General features: G+C 43.6%; 3 protein-coding genes across 3 annotated transcripts in view; 1 reads left to right on the forward strand and 2 right to left on the reverse strand.

Annotated features, from left to right (window-relative positions):
- The window catches only part of invs (inversin), a 60,903-nt gene extending 56,445 nt beyond the window's left edge, over window positions 1–4,458 (reverse strand). Inside the window, 2 exon segments of the mRNA XM_080425308.1 lie at window positions 3,724–3,829; window positions 4,400–4,458. Coding sequence (XP_080281434.1) covers window positions 3,724–3,726 — 3 coding nt within the window. The 5' untranslated portion in view covers window positions 3,727–3,829; window positions 4,400–4,458.
- Window positions 4,459–4,680: 222 nt separating this feature from the next.
- On the forward strand, window positions 4,681–15,902 carry erp44 (endoplasmic reticulum protein 44). The gene is made up of 11 exons (XM_080426453.1): window positions 4,681–4,836; window positions 7,856–7,928; window positions 8,136–8,175; window positions 8,468–8,583; window positions 10,136–10,320; window positions 10,685–10,800; window positions 11,121–11,295; window positions 11,696–11,807; window positions 12,380–12,521; window positions 13,640–13,742; window positions 14,502–15,902. The coding sequence occupies exons 1-11, from the start codon at window positions 4,777–4,779 to the stop codon at window positions 14,610–14,612; spliced, it is 1,233 nt and encodes a 410-aa protein (XP_080282579.1). The 5' UTR covers window positions 4,681–4,776; the 3' UTR covers window positions 14,613–15,902.
- Window positions 15,903–16,357: 455 nt separating this feature from the next.
- stx17 (syntaxin 17) overlaps window positions 16,358–18,551 on the reverse strand; it is an 18,508-nt gene continuing 16,314 nt past the window's right edge. Inside the window, exon 7 of the mRNA XM_080427614.1 lies at window positions 16,358–18,265. Within this exon, the coding sequence (XP_080283740.1) occupies window positions 17,984–18,265 (282 nt within the window). The 3' untranslated portion in view covers window positions 16,358–17,983. The remainder of the gene's footprint in view (window positions 18,266–18,551) is intronic.

Here is an 18,551-nt window from a genome sequence, read left to right on the forward strand (position 1 = left end):
CGCACAAACACGCATGCACTGACGCACACACACACACACACACACACACACACACACACACACACACACACACACACACACACAGAGTAGCCTTTTTAAATTAACTGTAAAGCAGTTATTACAGTGTCTTTAGGACAGTACAGTAATATTCTTACTGTATCAGCTGTACTTTTGTGTCTTTGATAGCAGTTACTGACTGGAGGCACCCAGACCCAGTTTTGATTGACAGTAAAGAGGAGAGAGGAGTGATAATATCAGCCCATTGGGACATCCAATCTGCAAGCCCCATTACTGGGGGACTTCCTGGTTCCCCCAAGGACCAATGAGCTGCCTCCCTCGGCTGGGGGCCGCACCTTGGGGCGCAGCAGGGCCAATCAGCAGGTGGGAACATCTGACTGACACATAGATCAGCTCATTTACATCATTACCACAATGCATCCTGACAAATGAGCCCCCGGGGTGTGGGCCAATCACCTGGGAGCGTAATGCAATTAGGCGGGACCACAGCTGTCAATCTTACAGCCATGGGGGCCAGGTACTACAGCTCAGGATATCTCTTTTTACCCCCACACTCTCTCTCTCTCCACACACACACACACACACACACACACACACACACACACACACACACACACACACACACACACACACACACACACACACACACACACACACACACACACACACACACACACACACACACACACACACCTTACCAACACAAGATCATCGGTGCAACAAGGCAGTGTTGGACATGTGCATGTGTGTGCTAGGGGTTACAGGAGAGACTGGTTCCCTATCTGTCTCCTGAGGGAGGACAGAAGACTCTCAGCCAGAGAGAGAGGTGGAGTGTATGAAAGCTCCAGGGAGGCTGAGATTGACTTAAGTTCTCCAAGGACTTATACCTGGGCAGAAATGTGCAAGCACACTGTGTATGTGTGTGTGTGTGTGTGTGTGTGTGTGTGTGTGTGTGTGTGTGTGTGTGTGTGTGTGTGTGTGTGTGTGTGTGTGTGTGTGTGTGTGTGTGTGTGTGTGTGTGTGTGTGTGTGTGTGTCATACGTGCACGTATGCGGTCGCCCGAGCACTGAAGTCCACCGGGGCCAGGTGTTGTTTATGCTTCTAGTCTGAGAGCTGAGAGAGGCCTAACAACAAAGGGAGCAGAGTGAGATGGGAGATGGGAGCTCTCACTCTGGTGAGCGTTTGATTGGCATCTAATCGAGTATTGCTGGTAATGAGGCTTATCTCTGTCTCATTAGGGTGCGATATCATACCGGAACATTCCACTGAGTCGATAGGGTTCTGCACCGCATGTCGCTAATGTGTGCAGTGTGCAGTGTGTGTGTGTGTGTGTGTGAGTGTGTGCGTGCGTGTGTGTGCACGTGCAAGTAAAAGCTGGTCAATGCCACAGTTACTGTCAGTCCGTCAGGTTATGCTGGAGATTAATCGCAGCCATTGATAACACTCACCCCCAGCCCCTTCCAGTGTTTGCTGTATATTGGCTCTCACCAGCCCATGTTAGAGGGGAATACAGCCGCTAAAATAGAGTACCAACTGATCTGTTCTCAGTAACAGGGAATTGATCCAGTCCCAGTCACTCTGACTGAGTGGTTTAGGTGCTGTCAAAAACAATCTGAATGGGGGGGGGGCTGCCTGGGGCCACAGCCAGTTAGCGCACTGACCGTAATGCTCCCTGTGAGTCGTGAGGAGTTCGAATCCAACTCCCTTCTAGGGGTGTTGGAAAAAATCGATTCGAATACGAATCGCGATTCTACTGTTGGACGATTCAGAATCGATTCTCTTTTTTTTTTTATCGATTTTTTTTTATCTTGGATTTACGTTTGTGTGTTTACATTATTATCAGTTGATAAAACCTTTACAATTATAAAAGCTACATAAATGTACTCTGTTCTCATGCCAGCAGATTGGAGTAGATCCTGAAATCCTATGTTTTGAATCAAGAATCGTTTTGAATCGAGAATCGTTTTGAATCGAGAATCGTTTGTTTTGAAAAAATCGATAAAAATCGGAATCGTGACCCCAAGAATCGTAATTGAATCGAATCGTGAGATAGCAGACGATTCACAGCCCTACTCCCTTCTTTTCTCCGCTCTCGCTGCCCTAGTTTTCCAGGCTCTCTACAGTCCTCTATCTAAATAAAGCATGAAATGGCCCAAAACATTTATGTTTAAAAACACTTCGAAAGACAGCGGAGGACCAACAGTGTTGTGATAACGTCCCATTATGTCCCTAATGAGACAGCCCCGGGAGAGAGAGAAGAGAAAAGGGAGAGGGGGGGGCACAGAGATCAGCTTGGGGACTTGTTCTCCTCCCCCCATTCCTTTCTACCCTCCAACTCTTTCCCCACCCCTCAAGAGTCTAATTGGACTAAAACTGTGATCTAATTAAATGTCCAATTAGAGTGCAGAGAGCCATGTGCCCGCCGGCAAATCAGAGCACAGGGACATAATCAGCTGGAAAAACAAACAAAAAATCAATGGGAAAGAGGGGAAAGGGAGAAAGATGGAAAAAACAGAGAGAAGAAGAGAAGGAAAAAGCGGAAGAAGATGGACAGATGAAATCAGAGGGGAGGAGAGAAAAAGCGGAGTATCTAACACTAGACTTTAATTATATGTATCAAAACTTCAGACATAAGAGCTATTTTATACGAATGTGAATATCATTATACCAAATTGACTATTCATTACTCAATATACCTTACAGCAAGGAGTCGTCATCCAACACTGTGGTGGTTTATACACAGTATTACAACATATATAACACTTGGCTAAATTTGACAGAACTTTTGAAATAAGCCACGCATACTGTAGTATGTCATGGTCCAATCAGTTCAACTTTTGTCACTTGTAAAAGCTTGTGATTTCACCACCAGTTTCACTCTCCTGGCATCCAATGTCATTTGTCAGATTATAACGAGGTGATATCCTCCCAAAAAGAACACATGCATTGAATGCACTTAGAGCACTCACCACACACACACACACACACACACACACACGCGCGCACACACACACACACACACACGCGCGCAAACACACGAAAATCTCTCTAACTCCATCTGTGGTTTGCTAACACACTGGGAACCCCCTATGGACAGCTTTAGCCCATCAAATATTAATACTGGGATTCAATTCAACATTCCATCCTGATCCCCTTAACAATTAGCTCTCTTACACACACTTACTGTAGGCCTTTTACACACCATCCACACAGAGAAACAGAAACCGATAGTATATGGCAGATACAACAATTATTACATCCACATTTTATCTCTGGTTTCTATGGATGACGCCGGTTGTAGTTGTTCCTACATTTGATTTATAATCCAGAACACTGTTGAATATTTAACTTGTGTGTGAGCATGTATGTGTGTGTGTGTGTGTGTGTGTGTGTGTGTGTGTGTGTGTGTGTGTGTGTGTGTGTGTGTGTGTGTGTGTGTGTGTGTGTGTGTGTGTGTGTGTGTGTGTGTGTGTGTGTGTGTGCGTGCGTGCGTGCGTGCGTGCGTGCGTGCGTGCGTGCGTGTGTGTGTGTGTGTGTGTGTGTGTGTGCTGTGCTGTGCAATAGGGAGGGAATAAGAGATGGAGAGAGAGAAATGTGTGTCTGCGTGTGGATGCATGTGTGTGTCTGTGTGTGAGAGAGAGTAGAGAGAGAGTAGAGAGAGAGAGAGAGAGAGAGAGAGAGAGAGAGAGAGATTTGGATTCTTACCATTGCTGGGGAGGCCTCAGCAGATGTTCCCCAGTTCAAAGCATCCTGAGTGGTTCTGTTCTGGATGCTTCTCCAAGTCCCCTACTTGCCCTGATCCTGCCTCCTACTGGGACCAAGAAAAGAGGATCACTCACATACTGAGACCTGTCCACCTGTTCACACTCTAACTGCCAACACACAGAGTGTATTATTATGACTGACTTGGTACTGTGGAGAGAAACCTTTATTACTAGCTCTTTACCTTCTGATGGGAATCATGGGATACAGTAATTTATGCACTTCTGCAAGATGGCATGAAGTATAACTGTACACACAGAACTTCAGAGTGCTGCCAGGACAAACTATCTTTCTGATAACGGTTTTGGCAGAGACTTTTAGTTGTACACTCAACAAGACAAATCGGAACACTTTTCCCGACAGCCTAACAGCACGATTTTGCATTTGTGGAAAAGAGCCGTACGTGCAATCGCTGCCTTTGTAGAGGCTTGGAGGAAGACAACATTATAAAGTATTCCAAAAGTGATGCAATTCACCCCCGTTTAAAGAAATCGGTGATTCATACGCGTATTTTGCTCACAGGACACATTGTATACAACCCACTTAGTTGAGCAGACAGTTATAGTCACTGCATTTGTACATATCCATTGAATGTTAACATCGGTTCTATTTACTTTACCTTTACTTTTTCCCTTTGTCTCGGCTGAAGTCAGAGAAGTTGTCTTCCAAGGCGTCCCGTTGGATCGCAAACATCTGGGGGGGGGGTTACAAAAACACTACAACTCCCGTTGCGCGTCGCGAGGCGACCGACCCGGCCATGCTTGTAGTTCCGCTCGTCGCGCCGCGCTCTGCTCCGCGGACGAGTCGCCTCGCGGCCCAAAACTACAACTCCCATCGAGTTTAAAGCGAAACACCCGGAAGTAACAAGCTCGGCGGTTCCGTGGTCACCGTGAGATCGGCTCGCCGTCCGCTTCCTGCTGCAGTGAGACCAGAGAGGAGGAGAGTGAGTGGCGTCGAGCTGAGCAGCAACATCCATTAACCCTTTTTATTATTGCAATGAAGCTGTTACCAACATCACCGTGTCTCCAGGGCGGCTGCGTCGGGGTTCTACTGCTGGTAAGAACCTCTGTTCTACAGCCTGCACTAAAACAGCCATGATATAATAGCTTATATGGTCTAGCCAGCCCCCCCCAAGCTAGCTGTTAGCCGACTGACGTTAGCTCGGTTGCTGTTTGATAACCAGTGAGTGACTATAGCCTGTGTTGGCCAGTAAAGTGGCTAATGTGACTAGCAGGGCTAAAGAGAAGCCGCCTTTGGACCTTTTGACGGCTCATAATGAGCCGTCAAAATGGTCCAAAAGCGGCTTCTTTTAGAGACCCGCAGAGAGAGGGTCACCTCATTCAGGTGACCATCTCTCTCTCTCTCTGTGCCTCTCCCAAGGCTATACGTCTTGTCACAGAACGACGCCTAGCCAACTTAGTAACGTTACATTCTAATGAACTACAACTCCGTGTCAGGCTCAGTGTCACATTAACGCCCAATGAGCAGCATCCACCCATCCATCCAACATTCATTAGGCAACAGATAGTTTGATCTTTGATGAACCAAGGAGGTGAAGGCTAGTCTACTGCATCTTGACACTGTCTGCTTGCTTGCTTGATTTGCATGGCTATAGCTGTCTCAAGCTAAAAGTGTTCGTTTGTTTAATGAATGGACGTGTTTGATGTATTTGTTTGGGGTGAACGTTAGTTGCGTGGATCTTTCATTGTGGATGTAGTAGCAAGTAAGTTGTGTCAGCTAGCTTGCTTTCATGCATCTCTGTGTTCTCCCGGAACGATGCTTGCCGGTTGGTGAGTTCCTCTGTTGTGGCTCATTCCTATTGGCTGACGACCCGGAACTGTAGTCAGCGCCTCTGTTTGCAGAGTTTGGGCCTGAAAAAAAAAAGGAAAAATCAAAACTTTGTTCCCCCCACATTGATGATCTGTTATTATACTAATCTTATAAGTACGTTTAGAACATTATACATCAGACCATGGCAGTTATCTTTTTATATTTCACGAAGCCATGCTTACCGTTTCTTGTTATCTGTGTGGGGCTGAATCTTGGAACCTACATGGTACAAAATAATTGGTTGCACAGCTATGGAAGAAGAGACTGTCAGGAAAAACCTCTACTGTAAGGTCATCTTACCATACTGGTATGCCACAGCATGTGTTTAAGCGCTGAAAATAGCTTTGTGTGTGTGTGATAGAGAGCGGAACAGAGACGCTGTGCATGTTCAGAAAGAGTTGGACATTAGATTGACTTCCCTGTTTAAAGCAGCACTGTGTAACTTTACTCTTCTACCCCGGATTTTGAACCCGGTTTCCTGCTCAAGTGCTGAAGTTTTTACCATTGAGCTAATAGAGCCGACCTGCTTGCTCGGGGGATAAATTGAAGCTTGACCATCAGGTCAAAAATGTGTGCCAGATCCTTTGTCTAGGTGAGACATGACCTTTGACACGATCTAAATGTCTCAATAGAAGAGCAGGGAGACGCAATACAACCACCCCAATTGTATAATTATATTAACATACTCCACCATACAGATTGGACACAATTACATTTTATTCATTTAAAAAAAGCTTTAAGGCAAACAATACAGTTTTAATAGCCTAGCAAATGAATTTCGCTCAGCCATCTCTTGAGCAACTACTCTCTCTACTACTCTTAGTTTGACTGCTGTCTCACCTCAGACATGGAAGCCTAGACTAGGCTTCTATGTGTTTGCATATCAAACTGGTGTGGTTTGGCAGAAACATATCCTGTTTGACAGGTGTTAAAGTTGCAGAGATCAGATCAGATAGACCAGTGTTTACTGCAATGATGACATGATATACCACTAGGACATTATAGACTGTGGTCATAATTGAGCAAACTGCCTGTCAGATGACTTGAGAGACATGCCACAACGGTGTCCTTAATTTTAAAAACAGCCTTGAGACCCACCTATTGTCTCAGGCCTACATTTAGTCTGTGTGTGTGTGTGTGTGTGTGTGTGGGGGGGGTCATAAATGCTGCATTATGTGAGTGGATGGTGTTTTTAAGATGCTTTATCTTAACTCTGTATGGGGGAGCAATTAGTGTAAATACTTTGTGATACATCTGTTTGTGTGTGTGGTGTGTATATATATATATATATATATGTGTGTGTGTGTGTATATATATATGTATATATATATACACACACACACACACACACACACACACACACACACACACACACACACACACACACACACACACACACACACACGTATATAGACTTGATATGAAATAGTAATAATGGTACACGTTACTTCTCTTCTGGCCTATGTTTTGACCGCAACCCCTCTTTTCTCTTTATAATTCTCTTCCTCATTGCTTGCATGTCCTCTTTTGGCTCCTGCTCTCTACCAAACAACTTTCTAGTATGCATCTTTTCTTCTGTTGCAGCTTTCAGCAGGAAATAATTTAAATAAGTCGGAAGCGGTATAGATTGATAGATAGATACTAGATAGATAGATGCTGTCTTATATTTATTATTATGATATGAGACGAAATGGCATCTGGGATTTTGGATATCGTAATATTGTTAAGTGTCGTCTTTGCCTGCAATATAAGTTTCTGAACTTACCTAACCTGACTGTTCTAGCTGTTCTATTATCTGCCATTATTACCCTCTTGGTTATTATATAGGTATTACTGATTATTATTTATTTATATCTCATTGTAATAAAAGCACCAATAGTCATAACCACAACATTACCACAATATAGATATTGAGGTACAGTTACAGTAGTATCCAGTAGCGTCCCCAGGAATTACATTTAGGGCAGGCGAGATAATTTTTTTGCACCCCCCCCCCCCCCCATCAGCGATCGAAATCTGGTGAAAGTGGCCATTTTCAGGATGTTTTGGCCCTTATCTCAGGAACGGAAGGTCCAATCTTTTCGGGGTTATTTGGGTTTTCTAGGGGAGGCGAGATCTTAGTTGGGCAGGCGATCGCCTGCCCTGCCTCTACAGTGGGTACGCCACTGGTAGTATCATAGTTTGTATTGGGTCAGTGTTTTTCAGTGTGTCTAATTCTAATTCCCTTTTCTCTATGTTTGTGTAGGTGATGGGTCTCTCTGCCCCAGGGCAGACGGAGATCACCAGTCTGGACACAGGAAACATTGATGACACCCTCAGTAAGACAAGTTATTTTCTCTTAAAGCATGATGACTGTTTCCTACCCTTTCTGTCTTCTGCCTCTCAGTTCTCATAGAAGGACTCTAGAATTTTCTAGGGATGTACACAGATTTGTAAAGGTTGTGCAGACCCACGGTTTGGTTCAAACCTTGCCCTTTGAGCCATTATTTTTTGGTTCATACAGTACCGTGTGTTTGTCTTTGCAGATAATGCTGGGGTGGCATTAGTGAACTTCTATGCAGACTGGTAAGTGTGTCAATGCACTTTGTTGGACTCGCCCTTCAGTCGTCAAGGGATTGCACCCATTATCTTTTTTTATTTTGATTCACGTGTTTATTACATTCAAACAAAATTCTGACCTCCTGCTGTTTTTCTTCCAAGATAAAAAGTAACACTAAACATATCAGCATGTCAGAAGTAATCTAACCCTGGACAAACCTGCTGCTGTTAAACTTAGTTAAAGAACAAAAGACATTTGTTTAAGTAAAATTATGCAAAGCCCGCAAACCACACAATACCACCTCCCTCTCTCTTTCAGGTGTAGATTTAGTCAGATGCTCCATCCAATCTTTGAGGAGTCCTCTAACTCGGTGAGGGAGGAGTATCCTGATGCTACACAGGTTGTGTTTGCTCGTGTCGACTGTGACCAACATTGTGAGTATTGACTCCTCTTCTCTTTTTACTTATACATATAGGCATACTTGTATTTACCTTTTCTTCTTCTATTTCTAGTTATTAATAATAATTGTAATATTAATGAACATTATTATATTTCTTGTAATATCAGTTAGGGGTGTCGGAAAAAATCGATTCGAATACGAATCGCGATTCTACTGTTGGACGATTCAGAATCGATTCTCATTTAAAAAAAATCGATTTTCAAAAAAAAATAAAAAAAAATATTTTTTTATTTTTATGATCTTGGATTTACCTTTGCGTGTTTACATTATTATCAGTTGATAAAACCTTTACAATTATAAAAGCTACATAAATGAATCAAGAATCGTTTTGAATCGAGAATCGTTTTGAATCGAGAATCGTTTGAATCGGAAAAAATCGCTTTTGAATCGAAAAAAAAATCGATTTTGAATCGAGAATCGTTTGTTTTGAAAAAATCGGAATCGTGACCCCAAGAATCGGAATCGATTCGTGAGATAGCAGACGATTCACAGCCCTAATATCAGTTTGGTGCTCTAAGTTTCTTAAACACACGCACGCACACAAATGACAGAAACAATTGCGAAGTTAGCAAAGGTGTCATTCTCATTCCTGTGTCAAGTGTGCCTGCAGAGTGGTGATTCTTCTCACTCCAAAACCGAATCAGAACTACACTCTGTAGCAGAAATAAAGCATTGTTGAAAATGAAAGGAACGTTGTTGAAAATGAAAATAAAATTTGGCTAGGGCTTATTTTTTTATGCACATGGAGGAGCACAAAGAGTGCCTGATTTTAATGTAATTCTCATCCATTTGTGCAAGGCCGAAGCTGTTATATTTATATTATTCCTTTATGTTCAAATAGTTTTCAGTATAAAATATACTAGTATGCTGTAAGACATGTTAGGCTACATCATTAAATGCACCTACCTGTCATTCATGCGTTGAAAAGAAAGATAGCTGTTTTTTCTAATCATATGTCCGACAAACTGTAATCATTCTGGACATTCTGGATGGCAGTTTAAAATCCCAGTGTGACCTCAGACTACACCGAAGCACAAACAAAATACCAGACTCTTTTGAGATAAAACAAATTAAAGAGAATAATTGATAACCAGCAAACTGTTTGAAGACTAATGACAAAACTGCTGCAGCCTGTGAAGACTGGAGGCTTAGAGACACCCTGCAGCGTGACTGACACCTGCCACACACACACACACACACACACACACACACACACACACACACACACACACACACACACACACACACACACACACACACACACACACACACACACACACACACACACACACACACACACACTCATTCACTGTGAGCCGACAGAATATTTACCCTCAGTGGGGGGCAGCTTTCATGTGAGAGATCAGAGCTCGCAGGCGACTGAAGGCAGTGTTTTCAGACTGCAGTCATACCACTATCTCTGTCTCTGCCCCCCCCCCATCCACCCATGTCCCTGTGTCTTTACTGCTCTGCTCCTTCCACGCCATCAACTGATTTGTCGCGTTTTTTTCTTTTTTACCGTGCAGCGGACATTGCCCAACGCTACCGGATCACGAAGTACCCTACACTGAAGCTGTTCCGAAACGGGATGATGATGAAGAGGGAGTACAGGGGTCAAAGGTCGGTGACGGCCATCGCCGACTTCATCCGCCAACAGAAGATAGACCCCATCAAAGAGCTCCAGTCCCTGGAGGAGATCAGTACTGTGGATGTGAGTGGGCAAAGCAAAAGCTCATACAAGGCTATGTTCATACAAAACACACACACACACACACACACACACACACACACACACACACACACACACACACACACACACACACACACACACACACACACATTTGTATTGCAATACTTGTGAGGACATCACAGCATTGTAGGACGGTGATTTTATGAATGCAATTCTTACAACCTTTTGCCACTTTTTTGCCAACTCTAACTCTAACCTCTAAAATGCCTAATCCTAACACCCACCCCAAATCTTTTTGAACCATGAAACAACCATTTCACACACATCATCATTATCAAATAAACTGTAGCCAATATTCTCTCGTTTGTCTCTTCTTATTCACCAGAGGAGCAAGAGGAACATCATAGGTTTCTTTGAACAGAAGGACTCAGAGAACTACCACAGTTTCGAGAAGGTTGCCAACATCCTTCGAGACGACTGCTCATTCATGGCCGCCTTCGGGTGAGACACCCCAAAAAAAAAAGACGAGCTCAGGCTTAGACATAACCCTACTTATTGTACAGTAGGCCATGCACCCCTCTCATTGAGACACGCTTATTAAAACGCGTGGCCTCTTTTTAGTTGCTGGATCTGTGGTTTTAAGTCAGCGATTCTCGATGTTAGGTCCGGGGACCACCAGTGGGTCCAAATGGACACTTACATGTCCCAGAGATAAAATAAAAAATGGTGGGCCCCCCTAGTGGTCCCTGGACCTGACATTGAGAACCAGTGGTTTAGGTCTCGATTCTGTTTGATGATCCGTTCCTCTTCCCCCCATCCAGTGCTACATCAGAGGCTGAGAGGTTCAGCGGAGACAACGTCATCTATAAGGCCGTAGGGGAGAGTGTTCCTGACATGGTGTTCCTGGGTTCACTCACTAACTTTGACCTCACCTATGCCTGGGCCCAGGACAAATGCGTTCCCCTGGTCAGGGAGATCACCTTTGAAAACGGAGAGGTCAGTTCCCACTTGTTGAACACATGCAACACATCTCCAATAATCTGTCATTGCCCATTTCTATCAGTATATCATATGGATGCTTTTTTTTTGTTGTGTAGCATAATAAAGATATATAGGATTATTATAAATGATGAAAGAAATAATTACGTATATTTGTGTGTTTATATTTGTAAATGTGTGTGTATACATAATGTTTGATGATTATGTATGTACTTATTCTTTCTAAGAACAGTAATGTTTCCTTCTTCAGCGTTTATGCTTTGTCATCCTACGAGTGTATGTAGAGCCAGCGGTGAAATGTAATCCAGACCCGGCCATGAGTCATGCTTAATGCATTCCTAAGTGGTGCCACACAATGTCATTCTTTGACTCACTATTGTGTTTGTGTGTTTCTCAGGAGCTAACTGAAGAGGGGCTTCCATTCCTCATCTTGTTCCATGTCAAGGAAGACACTGAGAGCTTAGAACATTTCCAGCACGAGGTGGCTCGTCAGCTCATCAGTGAGAAAGGTGTGTGCGTGCGTGTGTAAGAATGCATATGTCAAGTTTTGTACATTCTGTCCGCCACTGTATAAAATCTGGGGGCACTTTTTAAACTAATTATCCCTCCCCCCCGGTATTAATTCAGTGTAGAATTACCAAGCCCTAATCTGTTCCCAATCAAAGAATCTTAAAGGATAACATACAGTAGTTAAGCCAAGATGTGTGGCAGCGATTATAGCAGGAAACGACAACAGCGTGTGTTTTAAGGAGCAAGCACATGAAAACAAAAATAATGATATGGCGGTCCATAACAGTGTAGTTTAAATGCAAGATATTAACCTGGACTAGCAAATAAAAGATAATTTGAACAGAAAATATTGCTACCATTCCCCTGATTTCAATGACGTTCGGGGATCTCCAGCTATTGTTATGACTCAGGTTGCTATTTACATGCATGTTCAGTTATATGTGCCTGAGCATCCTTGATCCTTCGACCCTCCCCAGGGTTATGAGTTAGATTTGGCTGCATTCAAACAGTTTTATACAGTAGTAACAGTACGTATGTGGTCTTAAAGCCAATGTACCTGTCTCTCCCTCAGGGTCTATAAACTTCCTGCATGCAGACTGTGAGAAGTTCCGTCATCCTCTGTTGCACATTCAGAAGACCCCTGCAGATTGTCCTGTCATTGCTATAGACTCATTCAGACACATGTATGTCTTCCCCGATTTCAAAGACATCAAGTAAGTACCTCCTGTTCAAAACAAAAACAACAACCACTCTTCAAATGTTGGGACGGACAATTCCCATGGATCTGTGTAGAGCAACTTAGTGTTAAAAATATTTCACGTTGAGATTTGCTCAAATATATTAAATTTTGCACACACACACACACGCTCATCTCTTTCCCACTCAGGACCCAACACGACACGCTGCATACAGAGCACCAGAGAAATGTCACACATCTTAAAATCTATCCTTTATTAATGGGCCAGGACACCGGAGCTAATGTGACATGATTTGGCACGTGCAATTAGCGCTAAACTAATCCAGTCTAATCTAATTTAATCTTATTTATTCTGCCCCCCCACCATCATCACCACTCTGCCCCCCACCACACCCCCTCCTCAATCAGCGTTAGATCAGATAGACAGAGCCCTGAGGACTGACCAGCCCTCCACAACCTAATTACATCACATCACTATCTCACCAACACTACATGTGGCACACACAGCACAATCACATTAGTGCCATGTATGTTCTATACGTGTATATGTGCTTGGATGCTGTTCCAACACCCAAAGATGCTGTGATTGGGGACCAGCTCCCTGTGTGTGTGTGAGAGATATGACATGACATGACATGACAAGATCTCATGACCTTTGGTTATTAACCCATTAAGACCTGAGGCCGCGTCTAAAACAATTCAAAATCCTAACAATCTTTCGGAAAAAAATATCAAAAAATATTTTCATGATTTTTCTAAAATAGCAGATCTACAAGCTCGTAGCGCGGCACTCGGTGCCGCGCTATGAGCTTGTATATCTGCTATTTTTGAATAGCCAAAGAAATCTATAGTGACACAGATGCGTTCCAGGACTTAATGGGTTAATAAGCACACTTCAGAGGATGGGGGGTTTTATATGGATGAATGTTGCTCCATGACACATCTAGGCAGGCTAATGTCTTTTATTGCCGCCCAAAGCAATATTGTTTTATTTCAAACGGTTTAATTCCTATCTGTACCTCGTAGTTTCTTCTGCTCTGTCTTTTATTGCCGACCTTTCTGTGTAGGAATGCATGGTGAGCACAGTCGTCAGTCATACAACTTATTTTTTCCTGGTGTGTGTGTGATTTCCAGGATTCCCGGCACGCTGAGACAGTTTGTGTTGGACCTACATTCTGGGAAGTTGCACCGAGAGTTCCACCATGGACCCGACCCCACGGACAGCACTCCAGGACAGGTCTGCCAACAGCAGCATTACACACTCTGGTGTTAAACAACGTCTGTTCATGTCCCATGATATTTAAAAAAAGTTAGCCTGTCAAAACCGGGAAAGCATCATTTTAGATTTTAGCTATATGTAGCAACATAATAGTTAAGAATAGTGGTTCTCAAAAATAGCAGATATACAAGCTTGAGCTTGTGCGTCTGCTATTTCTGAACATTTTTTTAAAAAATCTTTAAAGTGTTGGAAAGAAATTGCATGTTTTAACACAAGGGGGCCCTTGGCATGAAATAGTTTGAGAACCACTGGTTTAGAAGGCATTTGTATAATCGGCCTCAGGTCTTAATGGGTTAAATTCCCCCCTTTATTATATAATACATAATAAGCTGTTTCAGCGCAACGCTGAAACAGCTTATTATGATAATGATAATAATTTAAAGACGGTCATTTAACTGTAAAACAACCATAAAACAACCATTTCTGGGACGCACGTTGGCCAAGCACTCTAGGCGCATACCACATAGGCTCTAATGCCTGATGGCGTGTCGCAGGTTTGTGTCCCATTCCCGACGACCTTTGCTGCGTGTCACTCCCTGTCACTCTCTCCCCGTTTCCTGTCATTCTCTACTATACTATCAACAAAGGCAGAAAAAGACCCCAAAAAGTAATCTTTAAAAAAATCCTCTTATGAGGACCAGGACAATTGTCCTTAAAATATCAAATTCTACTAATTTTTTTTCAATTTAAACTAAATGTGTACCCCTGCACCCCCAGGAGGAGACGGCAGGAGAAGTAGCCAGCAGCCCGCCAGAGAGTTCGTTTCAGAAGCTGGCGCCCAGTGAAAGCCGATACACCATCCTCAACAGGGACCGCGACGAGCTGTGATCTCTACCACCTCACAGGAAACCTGTGACTCCATGCCACGCCCCGGGGGGGGTCAGGGAGGGGGAATAGGGTTTGGACAGGCCGACGGGACAGCAACACCCAACACCCTTACTGAACAGAGCGAGAGAGAGAGAGCAAGGAAGAATGGGAGGTGAAGATGATGAGAGAGAGAGAAGAGTGCAGTCTATGACACAACCGTGTTGGAATAACGTATATTTTCATAACTCTTATGTGTATAATTTTTATTTTGGATAAATAGGGGGCGGGGGGGGTAGGAAAAAAATGAAAATTAAATTGTGTGTGCGTGTGTGGGAGGGAGTTGGGGGTATTTGGACATCAAAATAATTGTATTTTTTATTTTTTTTGGAGCTTGTAAATAAGTGCTAAGTGGGCATGTCCGTCATCATCGGTCTAAATTAAATGCAGAGATTTCTTTATTTTATTTCTTTTCATTTTTCGTCACCCTGTTTATTTGTACTGTAGGAAAACAGCAGTGTGCGCGCCGTTCACTCCGGTTCTGTGGTTCCAGAAGTCCTGTTTAGTCCAGTTCAGTGTGTCTAGTGGGAGAGTCCCCGCCCCGCCCCGCCCCGCCCCGAGGAGCCTCACTGACCTCCTCACTGACCTCATAGCTGCATCTCAATAGTTCCCCATTCGAGTCCAATTTGTTTGTGTAGCACAATGTACGATATTGAGTCGATTTAAAATGGCTTCCTTTCCGCGTGTGCTCCACACATATTGGCCAGGTAAAATGACTAGAAATACTTTTAGATGCATTAACCACTTTCACCCTGGCGTCCCTATTTTGGGCATGTCATTATAGGTCAAAATGTACAAAAAAATAAAGGAAATTCAAATAGCCGATCTACAAGCTCACAAGCCGTTGCAATGCAACACTTGAGCTTGTAGATCGGCTTTTTTTTTCCAGAGTAGACAAAGTATAAAGTAGGGCTTAAATGGTTAATAACTTTCAAACAAGGTAGAAGAAGAGGTAAAAGAGCCACTCTAAGACTCTTGAGAGGCACCCCTCCTCTTCCTGGTACTAACGGTTAATAGATGATGATTGATGATGTCACTGATTTGCCATGGAGCCTCTGAGCTGTGTTCCTGGGAAACCAGACAAGAGAAAAAAAAGTGGCTTGAAATGAAGTTAGAGAGAGATGATCCTGAACCTCACTGACTGTTGATTTTGTTTACCTTGTTGTAAAATGTGTCTTTGTACTGAGACAGTGAATATCTCTCCCACGTCTGTCCCAGTGTTTTACAGCCAGCGATACAAGGGGGGTGGGGTGGGGTGGGGTGGGGTTGGGGGGGGGGGTAGAGAGACTGTGATCAACAGCAGACCAGCTGTAGTCTGGGGACTTTACAGTAGTTTTTTTCTAAAATGGCATCCTCGCTTAACATCCTTCAAAGGTTTTGTCACAAGTCTAGTTCCCTGAGGTCCAATTGGTTTGAATGGACCAAAGAGACGAGTGAGACGAGGTCGCTGTGTTTGTACTGGATGCCCTTCCTTTCCCTGCAGAAGCCTGCGTAGTGACATATCAACCGACTTACAGAAGGACAGGCGTAGTGGTTGGGGGAGAGGGGAGGTGTCATTTCGAAAACAGTCATCTCGGAGAAGGAAAACAAATGAAAAAACAAAAAAAACTAAATTAAAACCATTTTACAGGATTTTGTGTTGTCTGAATTGTCATGTTTTAAGAGCTACCACCTACCGCTTTACGTTGTCTTTAGTAAATTACAGAGACTGACTTGAAAGGCTGTTTTTATTTGGCAAGAAAAAAAGCTTTGTAAGAAACGAATGGTAAATGTACACATAGTGCTACAGCAAGACCCTACTGACCCTAGAAGTGATCTGTGGCTAATGGCACTTGGGTGCTTTTTGTACAATGCAACTTTCACGCTCACATTATGAACATGTGGTATTACACTTTAGTAAAGGGCTTGATGTACTTGGCTGCACATTGAAAAGAGACGATCTACAAGCTCACAACACGTGACGTGTTAGCGTAGCTATCTTTGGTGCGTGACATTGTAGCGCATTGGTTTAAGCGCGCATCAACGTCAGACCAGACAAGCAAAAATATATTTAAAAATGTTGTCATACTCAAGCTCTACTTATAGCAGTTATGAGACAGGAGAACGAAGAAAACATTTTCCTCACAATACAGACTGACATTGTTCTTTAGTCTTGAGAATAAAGCTATGATGGACACATTATGGACATTTCATATACATAACTCTCTTGCCCTTCCTGTGAGCTGATCACTGAGGCTTTAGTAGTGCTAATCTGAAACAGTGGCCTAACATTTTTCATTTAATTGTTGGGAACACACAAAAACAGTGGTTGAGAATAGCTGACCCTGTTTAACCAACATAACATGATTTCTTGCAGTCTCAACAGAAGGGCACAAAGGCATGCGGAAAAGCCCAAGCAACCACAAACCAAACTGTAGTGTCTTTAAATAGTAGGAACCATAATGAACCAGTTTTGACAGTGTATAAGCACCGGCTTCGAATGCTATCAATGCATTGAATGGGAGATTATCACGTTTTATCAGACCATTGAATGGGCAAGTAGGCGACAAGTAGGCGATATACTGACCTACCCGCGATTTGTCAGACCATTCATTGGGCGTAATCAGGAGCTACTGACCTACTCGGAGGCGGAGCAGTCTCCACAACATGATTTACGATTCTGTGCCTATCGGTACATAACTCCAACGGCGCTGAGTAGGCTAAGGCGAACGTCACAACGTTCAGGATGGCAACTCGCTCGCTTTAGCTTGCTCGGTGGTCCTTCACGTGGTTCCAGTTCGCCTGAGACTGCGCGCCTCCGTCATGGTCCGAAACCGAAACTGGACTTTTTAAGTCATCTACGTCGCCTACTTCGCCCATTCAATGGTCTGATAAAAGGTGATAATGTCCCATTCAATGCATTGATAGCATCCGAATGGGGTGGTATAACAGTAAACCTATATCACATACTTACAGAAACACCATCCACACACAAGTATATTCCAGCTCTTAAATATGTCTATGGAAAAGTCTTTAAATCATTTGTAATACTGTATGGCGTGATAACAATTGTTTTAGGGTCTCACAGTGAGTCTTTCATTAGTAGAGGGTGGGGCTGGAGGTACTGTATAGCCTGTTAATTTAAGGTAAACTTCTTAATTTATGCTCCATCATACAATGGTGTCCCGAGTAAAAAATAGCAGCTCTTTGCTATTTTCTGCACGCAACACTGTCATACAACAACGTATAAATCGGGCTTTAGACTCAGCCAGCTGATTGGTCAGTCAATCGGGAGGCCCCAGAGTGATTCATCAGCCATTGAGCCTGAGCCAGTGGTTAAGGTTCTGATAGAGTATTCAGAGAGAGACCCAGTCACCAGTCGTATCATGGCTTGACTGCGGGTCAGATGAGGGTTCTGCTGGAGGCGGTGGCGCTGTCAGTTGTTTCATCTGGAAATCCAGTCGGGTTCTGCGATGCTTCTGGACCATGTTGCCCCCTGCGAAGCCCAGGGCCCCTCCTCCAAGAGCAGCAGCTACGCCTGCGGCTTTGAACCCCACCAGAAGGCCTATGGGACCCCCAAGCACACCGCCCAACACTGCCCCCGCCACTGGTAATACCGCTAACCTGTAGCCCACCGCCTACAGAGGCAGAGAGGAAGGGAGAGAGCGGGACAATGAAGGGAGATCCAAATTATTTCATTTGTGCAATTTACGTTTAAGACCCTGGAACAGGAAGGAAAAAAACTCAATTAAAATGAAACATACACCGGTGGAACCCTTTGAGGCTTCATGACGGTGTGAGATAAGTGTTTTTAGATGTGTCCATCCTTTCATGATTACACATTTACACAGGGCAAACACACACACCTAGACCTACACCCATAAATATAAACTCCATACCTACGTCAAAGCCTAGCGTGTTCAT

This window comes from Gymnoscopelus braueri (assembly GCF_963280865.1).
Source record: "Gymnoscopelus braueri genome assembly, chromosome: 4".
Taxonomy (NCBI): domain Eukaryota; kingdom Metazoa; phylum Chordata; class Actinopteri; order Myctophiformes; family Myctophidae; genus Gymnoscopelus; species Gymnoscopelus braueri.